At 29.5% G+C, this 22,172-nt stretch overlaps 14 protein-coding genes across 14 annotated transcripts; 6 read left to right on the top strand and 8 right to left on the bottom strand.

Moving 5' to 3' along the window:
* Position 1: 1 nt before the first annotated feature.
* HUB1 (ubiquitin-like protein HUB1) lies at positions 2–250 on the bottom strand (the record flags this gene model as incomplete). The annotated part of the gene is made up of 1 exon (XM_046078267.1): positions 2–250. The coding sequence occupies one exon, from the start codon at positions 248–250 to the stop codon at positions 2–4; it is 249 nt and encodes an 82-aa protein (XP_045934670.1).
* Positions 251–715: 465 nt separating this feature from the next.
* On the top strand, positions 716–3,031 carry ABZ1 (4-amino-4-deoxychorismate synthase; the record flags this gene model as incomplete). The annotated part of the gene is made up of 1 exon (XM_046078268.1): positions 716–3,031. One exon carries the CDS (start codon positions 716–718, stop codon positions 3,029–3,031), a length of 2,316 nt encoding a protein of 771 aa, XP_045934671.1.
* Positions 3,032–3,654: 623 nt separating this feature from the next.
* On the top strand, positions 3,655–4,689 carry SOL1 (Sol1p; the record flags this gene model as incomplete). Its single annotated transcript, XM_046078269.1, has 1 exon — positions 3,655–4,689. The coding sequence occupies one exon, from the start codon at positions 3,655–3,657 to the stop codon at positions 4,687–4,689; it is 1,035 nt and encodes a 344-aa protein (XP_045934672.1).
* Positions 4,690–4,909: 220 nt separating this feature from the next.
* On the bottom strand, positions 4,910–5,809 carry ERS1 (cystinosin-like protein ERS1; the record flags this gene model as incomplete). Its single annotated transcript, XM_046078270.1, has 1 exon — positions 4,910–5,809. One exon carries the CDS (start codon positions 5,807–5,809, stop codon positions 4,910–4,912), a length of 900 nt encoding a protein of 299 aa, XP_045934673.1.
* A 530-nt stretch (positions 5,810–6,339) lies between these two features.
* Positions 6,340–7,668, top strand: SCDLUD_003746 (alpha-ketoacid dehydrogenase kinase family protein; the record flags this gene model as incomplete). Its single annotated transcript, XM_046078271.1, has 1 exon — positions 6,340–7,668. One exon carries the CDS (start codon positions 6,340–6,342, stop codon positions 7,666–7,668), a length of 1,329 nt encoding a protein of 442 aa, XP_045934674.1.
* A 27-nt stretch (positions 7,669–7,695) lies between these two features.
* SCDLUD_003747 (uncharacterized protein) lies at positions 7,696–9,240 on the bottom strand (the record flags this gene model as incomplete). The annotated part of the gene is made up of 1 exon (XM_046076688.1): positions 7,696–9,240. One exon carries the CDS (start codon positions 9,238–9,240, stop codon positions 7,696–7,698), a length of 1,545 nt encoding a protein of 514 aa, XP_045934675.1.
* A 592-nt stretch (positions 9,241–9,832) lies between these two features.
* SCDLUD_003748 (DUF3215 domain-containing protein) lies at positions 9,833–10,099 on the top strand (the record flags this gene model as incomplete). Its single annotated transcript, XM_046078272.1, has 1 exon — positions 9,833–10,099. The coding sequence occupies one exon, from the start codon at positions 9,833–9,835 to the stop codon at positions 10,097–10,099; it is 267 nt and encodes an 88-aa protein (XP_045934676.1).
* A 151-nt stretch (positions 10,100–10,250) lies between these two features.
* FUB1 (Fub1p) lies at positions 10,251–11,123 on the bottom strand (the record flags this gene model as incomplete). Its single annotated transcript, XM_046078273.1, has 1 exon — positions 10,251–11,123. The coding sequence occupies one exon, from the start codon at positions 11,121–11,123 to the stop codon at positions 10,251–10,253; it is 873 nt and encodes a 290-aa protein (XP_045934677.1).
* Positions 11,124–11,517: 394 nt separating this feature from the next.
* Positions 11,518–14,214, bottom strand: PAT1 (deadenylation-dependent mRNA-decapping factor PAT1; the record flags this gene model as incomplete). Its single annotated transcript, XM_046078274.1, has 1 exon — positions 11,518–14,214. The coding sequence occupies one exon, from the start codon at positions 14,212–14,214 to the stop codon at positions 11,518–11,520; it is 2,697 nt and encodes an 898-aa protein (XP_045934678.1).
* Positions 14,215–14,965: 751 nt separating this feature from the next.
* ARC35 (Arc35p) lies at positions 14,966–15,964 on the bottom strand (the record flags this gene model as incomplete). The annotated part of the gene is made up of 1 exon (XM_046078275.1): positions 14,966–15,964. One exon carries the CDS (start codon positions 15,962–15,964, stop codon positions 14,966–14,968), a length of 999 nt encoding a protein of 332 aa, XP_045934679.1.
* A 596-nt stretch (positions 15,965–16,560) lies between these two features.
* On the bottom strand, positions 16,561–17,082 carry MRPS12 (mitochondrial 37S ribosomal protein uS12m; the record flags this gene model as incomplete). The annotated part of the gene is made up of 1 exon (XM_046078276.1): positions 16,561–17,082. The coding sequence occupies one exon, from the start codon at positions 17,080–17,082 to the stop codon at positions 16,561–16,563; it is 522 nt and encodes a 173-aa protein (XP_045934680.1).
* A 457-nt stretch (positions 17,083–17,539) lies between these two features.
* PTC6 (type 2C protein phosphatase PTC6) lies at positions 17,540–19,090 on the top strand (the record flags this gene model as incomplete). The annotated part of the gene is made up of 1 exon (XM_046078277.1): positions 17,540–19,090. The coding sequence occupies one exon, from the start codon at positions 17,540–17,542 to the stop codon at positions 19,088–19,090; it is 1,551 nt and encodes a 516-aa protein (XP_045934681.1).
* A 346-nt stretch (positions 19,091–19,436) lies between these two features.
* RSM19 (mitochondrial 37S ribosomal protein uS19m) lies at positions 19,437–19,712 on the bottom strand (the record flags this gene model as incomplete). The annotated part of the gene is made up of 1 exon (XM_046078278.1): positions 19,437–19,712. One exon carries the CDS (start codon positions 19,710–19,712, stop codon positions 19,437–19,439), a length of 276 nt encoding a protein of 91 aa, XP_045934682.1.
* Positions 19,713–20,169: 457 nt separating this feature from the next.
* On the top strand, positions 20,170–22,059 carry DBP6 (putative ATP-dependent RNA helicase DBP6; the record flags this gene model as incomplete). Its single annotated transcript, XM_046078279.1, has 1 exon — positions 20,170–22,059. One exon carries the CDS (start codon positions 20,170–20,172, stop codon positions 22,057–22,059), a length of 1,890 nt encoding a protein of 629 aa, XP_045934683.1.
* Between the last annotated feature and the right edge of the window lie 113 nt (positions 22,060–22,172).

Genomic DNA, 22,172 nt, shown 5'->3' on the forward strand with positions numbered 1-22,172 from the left:
TCTAGTTGTAATATAATTCTAGGTATGTACCATCATGTATTTCATAATCTTCTAAAGTTATGTGATTTTTTAGAGCAGTGTTCCCCTTAATTAATTTCAATTTATTATAGTTGGTGGTATCAGCATTAACAGTAGTATTACTTGATAATTGTACGCTCAGTACTTTTTTTAAATCTAGTATAGTATCATCCCCTAGACATTTTACTTTTACCTTTTTGCCCAACCGATCATCTACTATAACTTCTATCATTGAGTTTGTAACAGGGTTTTGGTCTACTCTGATTTTTTTCGGTTATTATTTGTGGTTATTTTTTTATTTTAAATTTATAAAAAAAGTTTTATAAGGCTGAGTTGTCTTGGAGTGTTTGCTGGGATCACCAAATAAAACTTTTCTTTTTTAGTTTCCATTCTGCATGGGTTTCTACCCCCACATTGTTTTTTTTTTTTTTACAATATTTGAAAGAAAAAAAAAAAAAAAAAAAAAAATTAGATGAATGAATTAAGCACTAATTTTTATTAACAGTATATAAACCCATTACATGTTTTTATTATTTCTTTCTATTTCCTTCTCTTCTCCTATATCCCTTTCATTTCATCCCCTCCCCTCCCCTTTTTTTTTGAGCTAACGTTATTCATAGTGTTAATATCACCATTGGCTTTATTCATCCAATACACCCCCATCATCACCATTAATAACCATATAAAATACAGATAGATGACCTACACTTTACCCTTGAACCTATTATATATAGATTCATACGATTCATTTGCTTATAATATTATAGACTTGATTAAATCCACTAGTATTATTGCAAATGATGCACCATATGATTTAAATCTAACTATAATCCAAGATAATGATTTATCGGTCCTATCTGATTTGATCACTTTTTCCAAAAAACTATCTCAATTTCATGGTATCATTATTGGTCCAGGTCCAGGAAATCCTAGAAATTTTAATCATGAAAATTCAATCATTTATAATATATTTAATCGTTTCAAAGATACTCTTGCCAAGACTCCAATTTTAGGGATATGTCTTGGCTTTCAATCCATGTCTTATTTGTATGCTCATTGCAGTATCTGTGAATTAGATAATATTAAGCATGGACAAATATATGAGATGGAATTGTTAAATAATAATATTAATAATGATGATAAAAATATTTTTGAGAATTACCCAAGAACTTTTAAGTCTGTTAGATACCACTCTTTACACATAACAAATATAACTGCAGATTTAATCCCATTGGTTGTAACCAAAGAAAAAAATATTGCAACCAATGATACAATTATAATGGGTGGTAAAATACGTGATAGATGTTGGTTTGGTGTACAGTATCATCCTGAATCTTGCTGTTCTGAATATGGCCAATTACTATTCGACAATTTCATTGGAAAATTTGTGTTACCCAATTATTCAAATGTTAAGTTAGATGACCACAACATGGAATTTACAGAAACTCACAGAGAATTTGACACCAACCTTACTATCAACACCCCAAAGAATATTGAAATTGATTATAGAGTAATTGATATCCCCAAAAACATTACCAACATACCACAATTTTTGATAAATTTGGGCGAATTCATTAATGCATTTGATAGTAATTTTGTTTTATTAGCATCAAGCAAATTACAACCTAACTGTGGCCAGTATAGTATATTTGGTCTACCAATCCAAAACAAAACTACAGTCTTTCAATATATCGTGGCAACTGGAGAATTTTTTCGGTACTTATATACTCATGACAATTCTACTGCAGTTATTGATTCATCCATTATAACAAAAGATGAATATTGGTCAAAAATTGAAAAATTTATGGAAGATAAAACGGTAGACTTATCTGCCATGGAAGAATACAATAATGCTGCCAAAGATTTGAATGAGTTGCCATTTATAGGTGGAATAATGGGCGGGATTGGTTACGAATTAGGATGGTGTGTACCAATGGAATCAAATATCGAGAAGGATAAGACTATAGACTCTTTATTGGTGTATATTGAAAATACCATTGTAATTGATCATATAAATAACAAGATGTATTTTATCTCTATTAACGGTAAGACCGATGATATTCCCTTATTCGGACTAATAATGAATTCAATAATGAGAAATGAAATTGATGACACACATGTTAATAATAATGTTTGCACAGCCAAAGTTAAAACCGTTGTTAAACCTGACAAACAGAAATATATTGCCATGTTTAATAAATGTCAAGAATACTTAAATAAAGGTGATTCTTATGAACTATGCTTAACCAACCAGTGTGAAATACATCTAGAGAACACAGATCCCACAAAAATAGGCTGGATGTTATTTAAAAAGTTGTTACTACTGAATCCTGCGCCCTTCAGTTCGTACATTAATTTCCCACAATATAAATTGGTCAGTAGCTCTCCAGAAAGATTTTTGAAGTGGGATGAAAAGCTAACTTGCGAATTAAGACCAATTAAGGGAACGGTAAGCAAAAAAAAAGTTAATGATGACATTAAAGAAGCCACAAAGATATTGAACACACCTAAAGAATTTGGTGAGAATTTGATGATTGTTGATTTAATAAGAAATGATTTATATGAAAATTTGCCCCTTGTTAAGTTGGAAAAATTAATGGGAATAGAAGAGTTTGAAACAGTTTATCAATTAGTGAGCGTAATCAAAGGATATGCGAGTAACAGTAGTGGTGATAGACCCGTTACTATCCCTACTAGTGGATTTCAGATTTTAAAGAAAAGTTTACCCCCTGGTTCAATGACAGGTGCACCTAAGAAATCTAGTGTTGAAATATTATACAAAGATATAGAAGGGGATATGTATAAGAATCGTAAAATCTATAGTGGTGTTACTGGATATTATGGAATTAACAGGAGAGGGGATTGGTCTGTTAATATTAGATGTATGTATTCTTTGGCTGATCCATTGGTTTGGAGGTTGGGATGTGGTGGTGCTATTACTGTGTTATCGAATGCTGAAGATGAATATGAAGAGATGTTGACTAAGTTGAATAGCACATTACAAATCTTTTAGAATTGAGAGAAGAAGGGGAGGAATGAAATAATAATGTGAATATTGTTGTTCTTGTACATAGCTGATACATGTATAATGTTATATATACATATATTATTTGTTATTGCTGTCGCTTTCTTTTTTTTTTTTTGGTAATACGGAAGTTCCGTGGGACTCCGTCCTCGGCTTATTATTTACCTAATATTTCCGATGAACGGACGGACACGCAACCCGGCTGTCAGTCAATGGCCAAAATGGCGCATTTGTCATTTTGTTTATCTTTTTTTTTTTTTTTTTTTTTCTATTTTTTTCCATTTTTTCTGTATTTTCGCGAAGAGCGTTTATTTTTTCTATTTTATTTTTCGAAGTAAAAAAAAAATCAACATAATAAAAATTCATTTTCTTGCTCTTTTTCTCTCCGGTTGTTTAATTAAAAGGGGAGAAATTTGCACACTTTATAAAATTTTATTCTATTTCCTTTTAATTCACTTAATTGTTTGATTTATTAATCTATTTCTTTCTCTCTTTCTTGTTTTCTTTCGACATAATGTTTAGTATTAATATCAAAAAAAAAAGAAAATTCAACACTTGGATTCAAACCATAAAGCTTTAAATCACTTTTTATTTTTACAACTCAAGTAACCATGACTACAACAGTGCCTAAGATATTTGCATTTCACGAGTTTGACGACGTGGCAGAAGCGGTAGCTGACCATATAGTTTATTGCCAAAATTTAGCCTTAAACAAGTACAATACTTCAAAGACTGGTACCAATGACGGAGTATCAAATGCACCAGATAGTAATGAAGGTAACAGTAATAACACAAGTAATTTAAAAAATAACAACCAAAGTAATAATGCCAGTCCCAATACAAGTAATACTAATATTGACAATAAACCTCATAAGAGAAAAGTTTCTATTCACTATAGTAATAAAAATACTAACGATACAGAGCATGCTAATGGTAAACAGAAAAAAGATTCTGCGAACAATACTAGATTTAAAATTGCTTTGAGTGGTGGTAGTTTGCTTGAGGTATTGCACAATGGTCTACTAAAAAGAAATGATATCAAATGGGATAAATGGGATATTTATTTTGCAGATGAAAGATTAGTACCATTTTCTAGCCCTGAAAGTAATTATGGTTTGGCTAAACGGAAAATCTTTGACTTAATAGACGTTAAGGCATATGGTAAACCAAATGTTTATCACATTGATGAATCATTGCTTGAAGACCCTGAAGCTTGTGCTGATCAGTATGAACAAACCTTAATTAAGCAATTTGCTTCGAAAGATTCTGTTCGGCTACCGATGTTTGATTTATTTTTATTAGGTTGTGCTCCAGATGGTCATATTGCTTCATTATTCCCAAATTTCCAAGGTAATTTAAGAGAAAAACACGCTTGGTGTATTCCTGTGGTCAATGCACCTCATGGACCCAAGAACAGAATATCCTTAACTGTTCCAGTAATCTGTCATTCTCATCAAGTGACATTTGTAGTTGAAGGTGCTGTTAAAGCACCTGTCGTGAAAACCATTATGGAGCGACCAGAAAAAGGTTTGCCAAGTAGTATAGTTAACGAGGGTGCTGCGGGAAGAGTTTCTTGGTTTGTAGATGATGATGCTTTAAACGATGTTTGTGTTACAAAGAAGAAATATAAATATATGGTCCAATAGAGAGTTATATATATATATATACGTATATATATTATTTATTAACTTTCCTCTTAACTTTAAATTTTTTTTTTTTTTTTGGCATTTTTCTTTTTTTTTTTTTTTCATTTTTTTTTTTTTTTTTTTTTCTTTTTCTTTTACATTCAATATATATGTTTCTTTATTGTTTGTCTTTAAAATTTTATATGTGTGATAATAATACTAATATCAATTTGATTCTTTGTTATACCATTCGGTATTTTTTATTAAAGTTGATACTTTCTTTTTCTAATATTAGCACATCATTCCCTTTGTAACGCATGAATTGTAACAAAAATATACTATTGAAAGTAATGGTGATTAAAGAAATACCTATCTTACCAAAGTTCAATCCTAATACTGCCATAATACTACTGTCCTTAACTTTTTCTAAAGATAATAAAAATAACTGTAACAACGAGGTTATTCCACCAAGCATATCCAACAATATTGTAATTTTACTAAAACCAATCATAGATTTCCTTTGGTAATTATGCTTTATTTGTGGTATATATTTAATCAATGTCATTAAGATTTTACCCATAATTAAAATATTGCAATACTGAGCCAAATCAAGTTTTATAAAAGTGATATAACTACTATCATTTGCGGTATTTTTATATATAAGTGTTATTAGTATCCATATTAATACACAAATTTTCAATAATTTGTAGTAACTAGGATTTAATCTTTGTTTGTTACCTTTTATAGCAGTTGCACTCCCAGTATGAAATTTCCATGGCCATAAATTCATTATTTGTGATAATAATATTAAGTTTAGGATAAACCCGTGAATGGAATAGAAAATATCAAATAAAGTAACAATCATTTTATCTTGTTGTGTATTATTTGGTGTTGTAGTATTACCATTATCACTTGAGTAATATTGCAATAGTAGACATTCTATCAAACAAATGTAGCCAAATGAATTTAGTACCACAAAATCTATACTCACACCATTTGAATTTTTTAATTTATAATTTGTTATAATCGGTGGATAAAAGCTAATACACCAACAGATAACGTATATGTAGCCCAATATTGTAATAATAATATGAATTATGTTGGTATCATAAGAGGGAATGAGACTATGGTTATCATTCATTGAATATTTTTGAATTTGATCAAGTCTTTAATAGTGATTTAAACAGTCTGTGATTTTCCTTTGTTATTTGAATTGTATTACAATTGTTTACTTTGTTTATTATTAATGTTATTTTTTGTTCATTTATTTAGTTATAAAATGTGCGATATAACGCCGTTGGTAATGGTTAGCTTTTGTAATTCCGAATGACTTCGTACTTAGCCCAAGCACGGACTTAAACGGGCCAAAAAAGTAAAAGGAAAAAAGTAAAAAAAAAGCCCGATGTGTCAGGCCAATTATTTAAACTGTATATGTAATTCCCTCCCATTCATCCGTGCCAATTGGTAATAAGTACAATCAGCACAATCAACTTCAAAGATCTAAAATAATAACACATCATTTATATAAATTAATACATTGATAAGCAAAGAAATTCCAAGGTAAAAAAAAAAAAAAAAAATTCTTTTCTTTCCCTCTCCTTAAGAAATCATTAACATCTTATTACTCAAGTACATTTAGAGAACACTAATTCGAAAACATCGTCACTACCAATGAAACTTAATAGTACCGTACTAAAAAGAATATGGTCATATAGTAAATTGGTTCAAACTCATGTTACAATGAATGAAATGTGCTATTTTTCAAGCCAAAAAAATCAAAATAATTTACTCGTGCTAACCAATGGATCTCAATTTTTGATTAGAGAATTTAAAATTAGATTTTCCCATAGAATTAAAGAGTTGGACGCATTACCCTATGGTTTAAATCAACAAAAAGATATTATCAAAGTTCGAAATTGGTATATTAAAAGCTTCCAAGATTTATGTGATTTCGAAACCCATAGCATAGCTTATAAAGAATTAAAAAGGGTTACACAGCTTCTACCTAAGAGCCCAGAAAAAATAACATTAGAAGAAAATAATAAATACTATAATCCGACAGAAGAACTTATTGAAGAAGGAAGAAAAAATTCTTTGATCAATTTTAACAGGAGTCTTTTGAACCTATTTTATAAACTTAGAGAAAGACACCAAACTACTGTAATCAATGTTGCCAAGGGACTATTAAAATGGAAAACCAATGATTTAATAATAAATAGTAACAATATTTATAATGATAAAAATATCTTTCTTATCAAAAAACATCTAGATAATTTTTATTTTCACAGAATTGGTATCAAAATTTTACTTGATCATCATATATCTTTATTAGAAACTGAATTTAGCAAAGAAGCGATAGTTAACAACATGTACGATTATAATGATGAAAAATATGTGGGTATAGTGTGCACTAATACAGATATACCTAAATTGGCTAAACAAGCTATTGAAAATGCTCAATATATCGTTAAGCATCACTATGATTTGCTAGAAACTCCTCCTGTTGAATTAATATTGGTGAACAATACAAATAAGGTGCCTTTTGTTTATATTCCAGCACATTTAATTCACGTACTATTTGAAATATTGAAAAACGCCCTAAGGGCCATAGTTGAATTTAAGCTATCAAAAGAACCTAATAATAAATATATAGAATTTGATATTCCTAATGAAACTGTTAAAGTCATAATATCTTATGGTAAAGAGGATATTGTTTTGAAGATATGTGATAAAGGTGGCGGTATACCAAGATCCATGTTAAAATATATTACCACATATTTATATACAACAATGCCTCAAAGTGTACAAGAAAATTTATTATTGAAACCGCCAAATAACGAAATAAATGAAGAATCCCTTTCTGTTAATACTCCAATGGCTGGGCTTGGATATGGTTTGGCGCTAAGCACATTGTATGCCAAATATTTTGGCGGTAATTTAAAAGTAATGTCTGTAGAAGGATATGGAACGGATGTATATTTGTATTTAAAAAGGCACTAAAATACGTATACATATATATATAGCTGTTTATGATCTTAATGATCTTTCATACAATGATCTTCCCTCTCTCAATGAATATTCATAATCCCGTTCAATGGCATCGGCATCAGCATCATTCCCTAAGTTGCCGTAGTCGTCCACTAATAAAAAATATTCTCCAAATAATTGATAATAGGTTTCCCCGCCTAAAACCTTAATAAGCAGTTTATCTCTTAGATTAAACCAATAACTTAGACTTATACCAACTATAAAAAATGGTGGCAGATATTTATTTAAAAATATGACCCAATTAAATAAATCATCATACAAAACTTTTTGAAAACTGCTCGAACTGTTTGGTACCAATGAAATAAAATTAAAGCACAATGGCAATAATAATCTGCTAGAATACAAAGAATAATATAAAGTATTGCTTGGATTAGATCTACCATTTGGTATCAAATGGAAATTTGAAAATTTGAAATTAGACAATGCATAAGAACAACTGACTGTCATGTATCCGAAAAATATAAAATGCTGACAAAATAAAAGAATTGCTGCATTACCATCGCTGTTTATTAACCATTTATGCAGGTTCAAAGGTGTACACTCAATGAATGCTACAGAAATAGAAAGTAAAAAACATAAAATACCAAACGCGTCAAATAAAAATAGTTGGAAATAGTGTTTTTTAGTATCACTTGTAGCACTGTTTACCACTAATTTATGTACCAGTTTATCTGAATAGTTCTTATAATACAAATAGTTGTAATATTGTGTTTTAAATGCATTGTAAACATTGTTTAATTCATCCAAAGACTGCAATTCTGTGCTATTCACTGAACTACTGCTTGGTCTAGTAATACTCAAATCCAAGCTTGATAAGCCATTATCGGCACCGTCAATGTTTTTAATTTCAGCAAATAAAGTCTCCACCTCTTCTTGGCATTTTTTAATTATAACTTGATTTTCGTCACCATCCAATGAAACATGAAAGTTCATAATTGTATTGTAGTTATCTATTAGATTCATTTTACTGTCATTTATATCATCATTGTTTTTACTTAGTTTGATAAATAGTTTATCTTCCCAATCATTGCTGTTGGTGCTGATATTAATCTTATTAGCATGTCTAGGTTTAGAGTCTTGGAAATAAGAAAAGGGTAACAAATTCAAACCCATACTTAACAAAACTAACATATAGCTTAATGAATACAAATGAGACATGGAGATCAACAATGATTTAATATTAATGGAATGGTTTTTAAAATTTGACATTTTCAAATAAACTACGCCAATAACCAATCCGAGTAAGCATATTCCATAAAACTTCAAATTTTGTAATATTGCCTTCTTAAACCTATACTTAGAGAACTTATGCTCGTCATTATCGTTTTGTTCTTCAAGCGGGGTAATATATTTCAAATCAACATAGGATATCATGACTGGGATAAAACACCAACATAAAATAAATTGGGTCCAATATATAATCAGCCATAAAATATCTAAACTTGGAGATCCAATAGACCCACCATTTCTATGCATCCATATATCTAATGGCAATAAATATGTAATCGATAACAAACAGATCATATTCACGACTAATATGAGTATAGTCATTCGATACTCTTTAAAATGTGATTTAAGAGAAAAGTATGTATTCACCAGATAGTTTGATATTAAGATGGTCAATATGGATAAACAAAATAAAATAGTCCAAAATAGTATCATTTTATATTGTTTTGGTAGTGAAATGCTATAAAAATATGATTAAATTGGTTATGAGTTTGGCTGGTTGATTTCTTTGTATTTTTTCTAAAAGATATAAATGAAAAATTAAATAAGGGGTTTAAGAGTGAATTAGAGAAGATACTTGGCAATTTTGATATTTATATTTATATTTATAGTTATTTTTGTTTAAAAAAAAATAGTATACAAATATTATATATATATATATATATTTCTTTAAACGAAAATGAGTCCGAAATGAAAACAAAAAAAAAAAAAAAAAAAAAAAATCCTTAGAAATTAATTTTAATTTGTTTAAAGTATATTATATTTCTTCCTTGTTAAATTCATACCATTGTAAAAGTGAGTATTTCCCATAATCACACCAAGTATTTTGCAAGTAAGCAACCATAAACTACTAATAGAACAGAAACTAAAAGAAAACAAACAAACCTACATGTCTGATCAAATAACAGGTGAACTTCAATCCATAGACTTAACCACGGTCATTCCAAATGCTATAGGTCTCCTTGCCTTTGATGAAAACAAAAATGTTATAGATAGCAGCGGAGTGGGCAAAGAGAGATTGGATGATGTAAATGAATTATCTAATATAGAAACTAATTCTGAGGGCTTTGCATTGTTATCTGAGAAAAATATTAAAGTTTATATATATAAACAAGAGGGCAAAACCGTAGTAGTTTATGCATATGAAAAGGTTTAGGCTAGCGAGTTATTTGTTTTATAATATATATATGTATACCACAACCTAACGCATTTCCTTTTATTTTTGTATGTGTGTGTGTGTGTGTGTGTGTGTGTCTGTGAACTAATATTTTTTTTTTTTTTTTAAATAGAAATGTATATTTTATATATCAAATAAACCCATTACCATTGTTACTACCATTATTATAAGTCCCATGTCCAAATGGATCTGAGTATCTAGCGCCGGGGAAAGGTGGTCCGGTATTCCCATCTCCATTATTATTGTTAGCATTATTCTCTCCACCTCTAAACGGATCAAATATCATACCACCATTGGATACATTATTAGAATTATCACCTGTATTTAAAATAGATTTTATACCCAGTGGATTCAAGTCTTGATCGCCATAATTTTGTAATAAATGTCTGGTATTTGTAGACTTCCTTGCATTTTGTTGGATTTCATATTCATCTTCAAATTTTGGAACGCTATTTATGTTAAAATCAGAACCATTGTTCGTATCAGGAATATTACTCGGCAACACAGGATCAGTCAGCAAAGTTATGGTGGATGTTGGATTTTTTATATTATTATTAATACTATTGTCGTTATTTGTTGATGATGAACGTGGTACATCACCAGGCTTGGGATCTGCTAAGCTTTTAGTTTTAGTTGGAGTGTTGTTGTTAGTAGTAACTGTATTGCTGTTAGTAGTAACTGTATTACCATATGTGCCCTTGTTAGTGAAAAAATTGGTGAAAAATTCAGTAGAAAGTTTTTCATCAGATACTTTGAACATTTTGGAGTTTAGAACATTTTCATTTGATGACAAAGTGATAATTATTTTTTGTGATGGTAATAAAACCAAAATTATTTCTGTATCCCTAGATGTTCTACTATTATTATATAGTAAATTAGGTGTATAAACTATGGAACTACTTTTACCATTTGAAACTATTTTGATATTGTTATTTTCGAGTAATTGATTGGAAATTAAATATTCTTTTAACTTTTCAGTTATATTTTCTAAGGACAAAGGCATTGTGATTGTTAAGTAGATATTTTAATTAGTTTTTATCTTTTGAAAAGTGATTTTATCTTAACAGTTAAAGTCAAGAAAGAAATGGAAAAAAGCTCATTGCCACTTTCCTCTTTTTAATTCTTACTTTTCTTCGACACCCCCCTTAAAAATAAATAATCTACATCCATTCCATTTTCCGAGACACGATAAACACCGAGGTGCGACGGAAAATGGAAAAAGAAACGACTCTTTGAGTAATAAAATTTGTACTATCACCATCATGATTCTTAGAATCGTTTTATACTAAAATACATAAATGCTACATAAAGATAAAGTATATTAAATAAATACTTTCTCCTATTCTAGGAACTTTTTTTTCTTTTTCTTTTTTTTTATTTGTATTTCAAAACTTTAATCATTTTAATTCACCAATTTCACCATCTCTAGCAACCAATCCCATAACATTCAAAAATAAATTCAAATCTTGATACAATTTATCCCTCAAATAGCTATTACTTCCATTGCTGCCCAATTCGTCAGCTTTTTTAATTGTACCAAAGATTTGATCTCTAATTTCATCAATGATAATACGTTGGTGATTTAATTTACCACTCAAGGCCAAACTTGCTAAAAACTGCCAGATATAAGCCTGATCCGATTGTTCTTCCTTTTCACCCTCATAATATGACGATGGTGGAAAAACTAACTCTAATTTTGTTTCTAAACTAGTAAATAATCTATCATAAACTTCATTCCAGGTAGAAACTTCTTGCGTGGATATAGTTCTATTATTATCTTGTTTAATTAAAGCTGCCCTACTTATTAAAACTGTTATCAAGTTCAATCCAATTCTAGATGTAGATATATATGATACATTGTTATTTTTTAGTAGACAAACCAATAATCCAATAACTTCCAAAAATTCAGCACTATTACTCAAAAATGAAACAATAATCTTCAAAAAAATACTTTGGAATAGATCAATTTTTTTAATTTGGGTGCTGGTCAAATGAGGATTAGTTTTATACGAGGAAATAACAATGGTATCCAAATGGCTTAGTTGAGAAAAAAATTTAAACAATAATTGTAATTTTTGCTCTTTGTTTAGGAAATTAAAAATACGAGGAACAATCTTAACACCTTTGTCATAAGATAACAAGGAGATAAAAGGACTAGTGGTAACCGAAGTAGTAGTAGTAGTATTAGTAGTATTATTGGTGGTGATTCCCTCTTCCGCAGTTGGTTGCGAGTTTAGCAAATTGAATAATGAGGTTGTATCAACTTTTTGACCATTTCTCAATTGTGCTTCCAATTCCAAAACCTCATCGTAAACGTTTTCAATTAAGTTTAAAATCATTTTACGGGAGTGAACATTCACATCAGAAACCAAGTTGTCAGATGAACCAAAGCCAAAGTTTGATCCCCTTCCCAGGCTGCTACTGCTATTATCATTATTTGACAAAATACCATTACCAATGTTGACTTTATTTAACATATCAGTAACCTCATCAGTATTGCACACAGTATTGGCAGGTGACGAAGGAATGGTTAATCTTTTACGAGGGGCATTGCTATTTAAAGTAGAAGAAACCTTCCCCAAAACGCCTTCCTTGTCTAAAACATGATTTCTCGATTTTAATGGTCTTTCTTTAGCAACAGTCACTGCTTTTTCCACTTGTGATTGCATTCTTTGCAAGGCAACATCAGTTCTTTTATAACGGCCACCTAATCTGTGACCAGAATGCTCTAAATAGGCACGTGCAATCAAATCTTTATTAGTTTTTGTTTCACCATGTTGAATAATCTTATAAACTTGGAAATAAAAGTCTTCATTATAAGGATCCTCAGTAACAATCTTGGATAATTGAAAACGGGTAATAAAATCTTTATCTCTGGGTGTCATAACGCCTGAGTTTTTTAAAATCTTATCAACTTTGCTTTGGCGAATCTGGAATTTACGAACTTCCTCTTCGGTTAGTGGCTGACGAATGTTGTTGTTACCACCAATATTATTATTATTATTATTACTATTACTATTATTATTATTATTATTATTATTATTATTATTATTATTATTATTATTATTATTATTATTATTATCACTGTTATTATTATTATTATTGTTATTACTAGTAATATAACGAGGTTGCTGAGTAAGTGGATCTAATGAAGGCAAGATTTGGTGTGGTATATTAGGAGGAGTCATCTGAACATTGGCTAAATTAGGAGAATTCATCTGAATATTGGGTAAATTAGAAGGTCCAAGATTGTTATCAGCCCCATTAATAATATCTGGGGCATTGGAAAGTGCAGATGATGATGATGGCACTTGAATAAGGTGGGGATTTTGTTGTAATTGCTGAGAATTATGATGTGAAGGTGTCATAGGAGGAGGTTGCATAATTTGTGGTGGTAGTGGACTCTGCATCATTGGCATAAACGGATAACCAGGAATACCAGCAAATTGCTGGTTAAATTGAGGCAAAACAGGAATTTGTTTTTGCTGAGGATTATTTGGAATGCCATTAGAAGAAACATGGCCTACATGAGCAGCGGCAGCAGCAGCAGCCAAATGTCGTTTTTGAAACATTTGATTTTGTTCCTCAATTTCTTCCAAAGATAAAACCTTTTTTGATTCAACCAAATTATTCGGAGTGGGGATAGCAGTATCAACAACAGGAGATTGTTGGCTAGTTCTTGTGTTGGCGTTACCCCATAAAAAATCCAAAGGCTTAATATCAGAAACTTCAACGTTCGGATTATGAGTGGAGATAGAAGCATTAGAAGCAATAGCAGCATACGAGACATTATTGTTATTATTATTAGTATTATTATTATTATTATTATTATTATTATTGTTAGTAGTAGTTGTAGCAGGAACATTATCGTTAGAATAACCAAAATCAAAATCAGTATCTAGATCTTGAACAGCACTATCTCCAAAAGTCTCACTATTTAATAAATCATATGCATCGTCATTACCATACTTTTTATGTTTTTCACCATAACCTCTATAAGTTTCTTCGAAATCCAAAGGAGTGTTTTTATCAGTATTATTATTATGATAATTCTGTTTCTCACCTCGAGAGGTATCAAAGCCAAAAAAAGACATAACAACAGACTCTTTTACTTACTCTTTTCTCTGTAGAGATTGTATTTTATGGTCCGATTGTAAGGGGAGAAAAGAAAATGATTAGCAGGGAAGATAATATTTACATGTGAGCATTAGTTAAAGGAAAGAGGAAAAAATAAAAAAAAAAAAATAAAAAATAAAAAAGAAAAATTTTTTTTATTTTTCCTTCTCACACGCTTTTCTTTTTTTTTTTTTTTTTTTCCAGCCACCCCTCAAAAAGAAAGAAGAGAAAAAATTAAAAAAAAAGAAAAAAAAAAAAAGAAAAAAAAAAAAAAGGAGAAAAAAAAGGGAAAAAGGTGTGGGTGTATACTAAATATACTAAATATAGTAAACACATCACTATATACGATATGGGTTTGCTGGTCAACTACCCAAAACAACAAGAATTTATTTTTTATTCTTTGATTTTTACAAGCAAATAAATTACAATTTTTAACAATTTTGCAATAATTGATTAAATTAGAAACTAATTTGCAAGGAAGGAAAGAAAGTCTTTCAGTTTTATTTATTCAAATTAAAAACGTTGCATCAATAATTGACCATTACAGCTCTCCATGTTCATTCTAGGTGTATAGGTGATCCTGGAGTAAAAAAGAAGCTTTATATTTCCCCCTCTTTGTTACTTTTTTTCTTAGTCTCCATATAAGCAGGGAAAGTAAAAAAAAAAAAAAAAAAAAAAAAAATATATATATATATATTATTTTTGTCAGCGTGTCAGTCATGTTAAAAATTAATAAACAACCATTCTTCTACCAGAAACACCTCTCCTATTTTCATCCTTACTTGTATTGACACTGCCACCACTACCTGCTTGATCATCTTCTTCTTTTTCCACTTTGGCTCTGTTTAACACTTTAACAAAAGAACCCACTCTAAATCTCATTCTACTATGCATATAAGCCTTGGAACATTTAATATGATAATGGAAATAATTTCTAAACAAACACAAAGAGGAAATACTTTTCATTTGAATTTCCGGCGTAGACAAATGACGTGGAAATAAAACAAAAGTAATAAACTTTGTACTATTACCAACATTGGCTTGCTTTGGCTGGTAAACTGATTGGATTTCTAATGGTGCTTCATTAGAAAATAAGACTTGGGGTGATGATTGAATGTTTCTGTTCCTTTTTCTTGAATCAACAAATTCTTGCATAAATACTTTACCAAAGATTTGATCAGTTTCATCTTGGAAAACGGTTTCAAATATAACTGTAATCCTATCATTACTTGGTTTAATAAAAAAACTTTCGCTATCCCTATAATCAATCTTATAAACTGTATTGCTGGTGGCATCTTCGCCTTGTTGGTTCAATTTTAAAAACTCATTTATACTCAATTGAAATGGAAAGCTCATAACATAGATCTTCAATAAAGATAATTCCACTATACTATTATCATTAAACCCAGATTGTAAATCAATTGACAAAGAGTAATCATATCCAGGTTCTGCCGTTTGTGGACTAACACCTTCTACTGAAGTATATTTAGAAGTTAAATAAGCATTTAAATCACCTAATTTACTAATAGATTGATAGCATTTGGTTCTAATGGATAGAGTCAAAAGATTGGGTGACTCTGGAGCTGGTGTTGAAACATGAAAGGTTGTATAATCAAAATCACTAACTATACGATCCAAAGTAATTGGTTTATTATCAATCTTTAAAGCATTGACTGCCTCGCATAAAGTTTTTTGTAATAGTAAGTTATGTGGTGGTAAATGTAACATTTAGAGTTGAAAATTGTTTTTCTTTTATTTTGTTCATTATTTTTAACTAACTGTGTAAGCAATTGAAGAATAAAATCATGAAATTTTAAATTAGCAAAAATGTATAATTTTTTATTATTATAAACAAAGAAAATGCTACCAAGAGAAAAAAAAAAAAAAAAAAAAAAAAAAAAAAGGAGGTTTTCTTTATATAATTTTTTTTATAAACAAATCCGCAGAGACAAACGTGCAAAAAAAACACCCTTATAAAACCATGCACAACAATAATTTCCTTTTCAGTCCGCAAATCACTTATATAAAATAAATGTCGTATGAAAAGATATAAAAGTTTATTAATTGCAACGGTTGCTTACGCTTCTGTAACATCTACAACCAGCTATCACAGCTACTAATAATAATAATAATAATAAAAAAAAATACTTGTTTAGGCAATAGATAAATGTCTCGATTATTACACTAGTATATCGTTTATCTCATAACTATATATTTACAAGTTAGAAGAATGGCAAAAATAAAAAAAAAAAGAAAAAGAAAATAAAAATTCCAAAATGCTCAATCCTCATCTTCATACCATCTTAATATATTGTACCCATTTCTTATTCCTTGTTGGGTTTCTTAACCCCATATTTACTCCTACTGGTAATTCTATTGACAACCCCACTTAAATCACCAGCACCTCTTATAACATGATATTTGACACCTGGCAAATCTTGACAACGTCCGCCCCTAACATAAACAATTGAATGTTCTTGTGCATTATGGCCTTCTCCTGGAATATAAGCAGATATAACGTTTCCATTAGTCAATCTAACTCTACAAGCCTTTCTTTGTGCTGAATTAGGTTTTTTGGGTTTCAAAACCATAACCCTCAAAACAACACCTTTTCTAATTGGACAATTTTCTAAATCGGGGGAAACTTTTAACTTTTTTCTTTTTGGTGGTTCAACACCTCTTTTTACTTGGTTCAATGTAGCTAAGAAAGGAGCTGTAGAATGTATGGAACGTTGAAAAACAGTATTGCTAACACATGGCTGGTTGATTAGATTTTTAGTGGTTAGCAATGATAAGGAACCGCTAGTTCCAGGACCAAGGCTCTTAGATATAATATTCCTAAACATTACTTATAAATATTGTGAGTTATGGAAAATAGATAGACTTATATTCTTCTTATTTCTCTTTTTTTTTTTTTTTTTTTAATTTTATAGCAGATGTAATTATGTTTCACCTGAAAATAAACTCAAAGTTAAAGGATTATTAAATTTTTTTTTTTTTTTTTTTTTTTTTTTATTTTCATTTTCATTTAAAAAAAATTTTTTTTTTTCTCTTCTTGTTACTAAAACATTGTTTATCCGAATAAGCTTGAGTACGGATTGTCCGCGGATAGGCTTACATCGGGTTGCTAAATTTACGCGTATTATTACTACAAATGATTATCAATCAATCTTTATTGAATTATATTACTAGATATAATAACATAAACTTATCTTCTTTTTTTTCCTCTTCGCTAACATACCCTTCTGTACCCTACCTTTCCCTACCCAGAGAACATCATTATATTTAATCCCTCTACTAATAATGGTGCTGATAATGATATCAAAAAGAAAGAAAATGCTACTGGCTAAGAATGTTAATCTAAATAAAATTATAAGTAAAAGATATATCACTACTGGAATCCCTTTTGATAATAACGCCAAGACCACTGATAATTATAACAACGATACTATCAATAACGATAACAATACACCTTCTACTAACAATGATAGCGGTAGCTTTGCTAGTAAGTATATACATTGGACTCCATCTAATATAACATCAGGAATGTTAAGATTAGATTTATACAAAATACCAAGTTACATTGGTCATTGTTCTAGTAGAATTAACAGATTATACAATGAAGATAGATACTCTTTTTCACTGTTAAAATATGCATCTAATTATAAAAGGGCTGTTACAAACACCAAAAATAGTCCTACCTTTTTAAATATTAATATATTTGATGGTCATGGTGGTTCAAACGTCAGTACCTGGTTGTCTAAGCATTTACATGAGAAGCTGGTTCAAACAATTCCCAATAAAAAAACTTTCTACAGTATACTTAAACAATATTGTCTGAAATATCCTCATAGTGATTATTGGCTCAACATTTATGAAAATAGAGAGGCATATTATAAGCGGTTTATTCGAACTTGTTCAACTAAAAAAGAGGATGTTTTATATAATGGTAGCAGGATGATTTTCGATAAATTTGGAAACATTATTGATAAAACTAGTTTGTTATCAGATTTGGATAGATTAAGAATATTTCAGACTTACTTGGAAGTTGATCTAAAAGATTGTATAGTTTATGAAAACTGTGGGTCCACAGCAAGCAGTATTTTTTTAACACCTTATGCAGAATATGAACAGTACACTAAACCATCATCATTGGATGATAATAATAGTAGTAATAATAATAATAATAATAATAATGTTGATGATTTTAACAATGATTTTTTATTAACCTCACAAAGTCTAATGAAGTTATGTGTGGTACAGGTTGGTGATTGTAAAGTTATATTATGTGATAAACATGGAGTAGCACATTCCTTAACTCAAATACATCATGCCAATTCTCCAAGAGAAACTGCCAGATTAAATAGTTCCAAGCTATCCATTACAGATTCCTTTGGAGAAACAAGGTTTTTGGATATGTTCGCAAACACAAGGAGTTTTGGTGATTCTAAGGGTAAAGAAATGGGGTTAAGTTGTGAGCCTGATATATATTCGTACTTGATTGGTAACACAAGTAAACTACCTCATCAAGAAAAGTCAAAGTTACAGTTTGGCGGTGATGAATGTTTTATTTGCATGGTTACTGATGGGGTTACTGATCTAATGGATGATCAAGAAATCATCGATTTAATAACATCTACTGTCAATATGAGAGGTTTGAAAAAAGCAACGCCTCAACTGGTTTGTGAAGAAGTTATTAAATACATATCAGCCATTAGTGGTAAAGATGCAGACAATGCTACCTGTTTAGTTTATCGATTAAGCAATTGGGGAAATTGGCCTGTGATAGATAGGACAGGTGCCTTACGAGAAGAGAAATTATTGAATACTAATCAGGCCGAATTAAGAGAATAACTGAGCAACATATGTATGAGTCTTTTTTTTTTTTTTTTTTTTTTTTTTTTTTTTTTTTTTAATTAGGAGGCAATATATATGTACATTAACAAATCAAAAGTATAAAAGAATATCGGTATTTGCCAGAAAATATATTATAGGATTAAGAGAATATCATGAATAAACTTGGAAATAACAGTATATGTATTATATTTAATTGTTTTATTATATGTGTGTAATATGTACATGAATAATTAAATCAACTGATAACAACAACAACAACAAAAAAAAAAAAATAAACATAAATCAACAATAAATATGCCTTAGAAGATACACATGTATATATCCTGTAATTAACATAAAATTTTCATTTATTTTTAGTTTGTGTGTATCTGAATCTCTTTCTTGTTGGAGCAAATTCGCCTAACTTATTACCAACCATATCCTCAGTGATTTCTACCTGTAAATATTCTTTACCATTGTGAATTTGGAATTTTAAACCAACAAATTGTGGTAATATGGTAGCAGCTCGAGCATTTGTTCTTATTGGTGAACCTTTAGCCATTGCTTCTTTGATCGGTAATGGTACAATATTTGGGCCTTTCCAGGCTGAACGTCCTAGTAATCTAATACAGGGTTGCATATCTGCTCTTTTTTATTTTTATTTCTTAGCTTTTGTTGATCTTACAGCTGATTTACTTTTTACATTTTAGAATAATGTATGCTCCCAGCAAATAATTAACTTTTAAGCTCTTTAAAAATGTTCAATTTAAAAAAATTCCTATTAAAAAAAAAAAAAAAAAAGTTTTTTCATAATTTTTAATCGGACAAGCCATTAAATTGTTTCCAATTTCATTTCGGACTAAATTTTTTTTTTTCTTTTTTTTTTTTTCTTTTTTTTTTTCATTTCTTTTTTTTTCTTTATAAAAGTTGGAAAATATTTATAAAAATAATGACATGATAATAATTATAATGTATCAAGGAATTCCCAAGTATTTTTCAATTTAATACAAAAACATAGTAAAGGCCAATTCTATATTTCAAGGTTAATTGTAGCGTTAAATATATAAGAGAAAAGGTGAAAGAAGACTATTAAGAGAATGTTTGCTGCTAGATATATACCTGGTGTTACTAAATTACCAAATGAAGAAGAAGAAAATAATAATATTTTACCTTTGAAAAGAACTAGAGAGGATGAAGAAGAAGAGGAAGAAGAAGAGGAAGAAGAAGAGGAGGAAGAAGAAAAGGAAGAAGAAGAAGAAGAAAAAGAGGAGGAAAATGCCAAACTTAAAAATGATTTGATAATGACAACCAAGAACAAAAAACAGGAAGAACACAATACAATTGATATTGAAATGGATCAAAAACATAATTCCATTTTATCAAGATTCAAACAAACTATTTCCTTACAAGAAAAAATTGGGGAAGAGCAACAGAATTTGTCAGCTTTAGAAAATCAATATAATCACAGTGCATCGACCGTTACTAATACAAACACCTTTGAACCAATTCCACAACCGCCAAAAGTGTTAACAAAGACAGATACCTTTAATACTGATAAAGCTACCAAAGATACATCTACTGTATGGAACAACACTCAACAAATAATTTATAATAATTCAATGATTACTACATGGGATGAACTATTTGAGAAAAATATAATTGACAATGAAAAACTTTTACACAATATCAAAAATTTTTGTAAATCAAACCAAACTTTCCCCATCCAAACAGTATTATTACAAAATTTTTTACCTGTGCTGAGTTTTAATTTCAAGATGAGTAAACACTTATTCCCGAAAAGGACAGGCGACCTTTTAGTAAACGCATCAACAGGTTCAGGTAAGACTTTGGCATACTCTATTCCAATAGTACAAACTTTGCACAAAAGGACAGTCAATAAATTAAGGTGCATCATTTTGGTTCCCACTAAGTTATTAATTCATCAAGTTTATGAAACAATTTCAAAACTAACTGCGGGGACTAGCTTGATTGTCAGCATTTCTAAATTGGATAATTCTTTGAATGAAGAACACTCCAAGTTTACCAGCATGGAGCCGGATATATTAATTATTACACCAGGTAGATTAGTCGACCATTTAGCTATATCCTCAATTACCTTAAGAAATTTGAAATTTTTGGTGTTAGATGAAGCGGATAGATTATTAAACCAGTCTTTCCAAAATTGGTGTAAAATCTTAATGGATAAATTACAAATTAATGGTAATCTACACAATGTCATTAAAATGGTTTTTAGTGCTACTTTAACTACAAATACTGGCAAATTACATCAATTAAACTTAAATAACCCCAAATTATACATGATGGACTCTGTTAAATTGTACACTTTGCCCAAGAGTTTGCAAGAACATAATATTCAAATACCAACTGCTAAAAGCTTGTACAAACCATTATATCTATTTAAGTTATTAACATCATCACTTTTCATAAAACAAAAATCTTCTAAAATTATTGTTTTTGTTAAAAGCAATGATAGCTCCATAAGGTTGTCTCATTTATTAGATTTAATCAGTAAAAGCAGTAATATTAATGAAAGTCTGAATGATCTAGAAGTATGGTCTATTAATTCCAAGGCTAATACTAAATCCACAAACAAAAAAATTATCGAAAATTTTTACAATAGTAAAACGATAGCTGTTCTAATATCTACTGATCTAATGAGTAGAGGTATGGATATCGATAACATAACTCATGTTATTAATTACGATTTGCCGATATCTTCTCAACAATATGTTCATAGATGTGGTAGAACTGCAAGAGCAAGCAAAGGTGGTGATGCATATAATTTACTGGTTGGAAAAGGTGAAAGAAGGTTTTGGACAAATACAATCAATGTGGACTTAAGTAGAGATACGAACGGGTGCCAAGTCATTGACGAAGAAGAGGGTTCTTTGAAATTTTCCAATGATGAAATTAAAGTTTATGAAGAATGTTTGACCAAATTGAAAGAGGATGTTGAAAATAAATAAATGTTGTGTATAATATATATAATTAAATATTTTGAAAAAAAAAAAAAAAAAAAGTATTTGCTCTTTTTAAAGAGGATTTTTTTTTTTAATTCTTTATGGATTGAACAAAGTTT

The sequence above is a fragment of the Saccharomycodes ludwigii genome, chromosome IV (assembly GCF_020623625.1).
Source record: "Saccharomycodes ludwigii strain NBRC 1722 chromosome IV, whole genome shotgun sequence".
Classification (NCBI taxonomy): Eukaryota; Fungi; Ascomycota; class Saccharomycetes; order Saccharomycodales; family Saccharomycodaceae; genus Saccharomycodes; species Saccharomycodes ludwigii.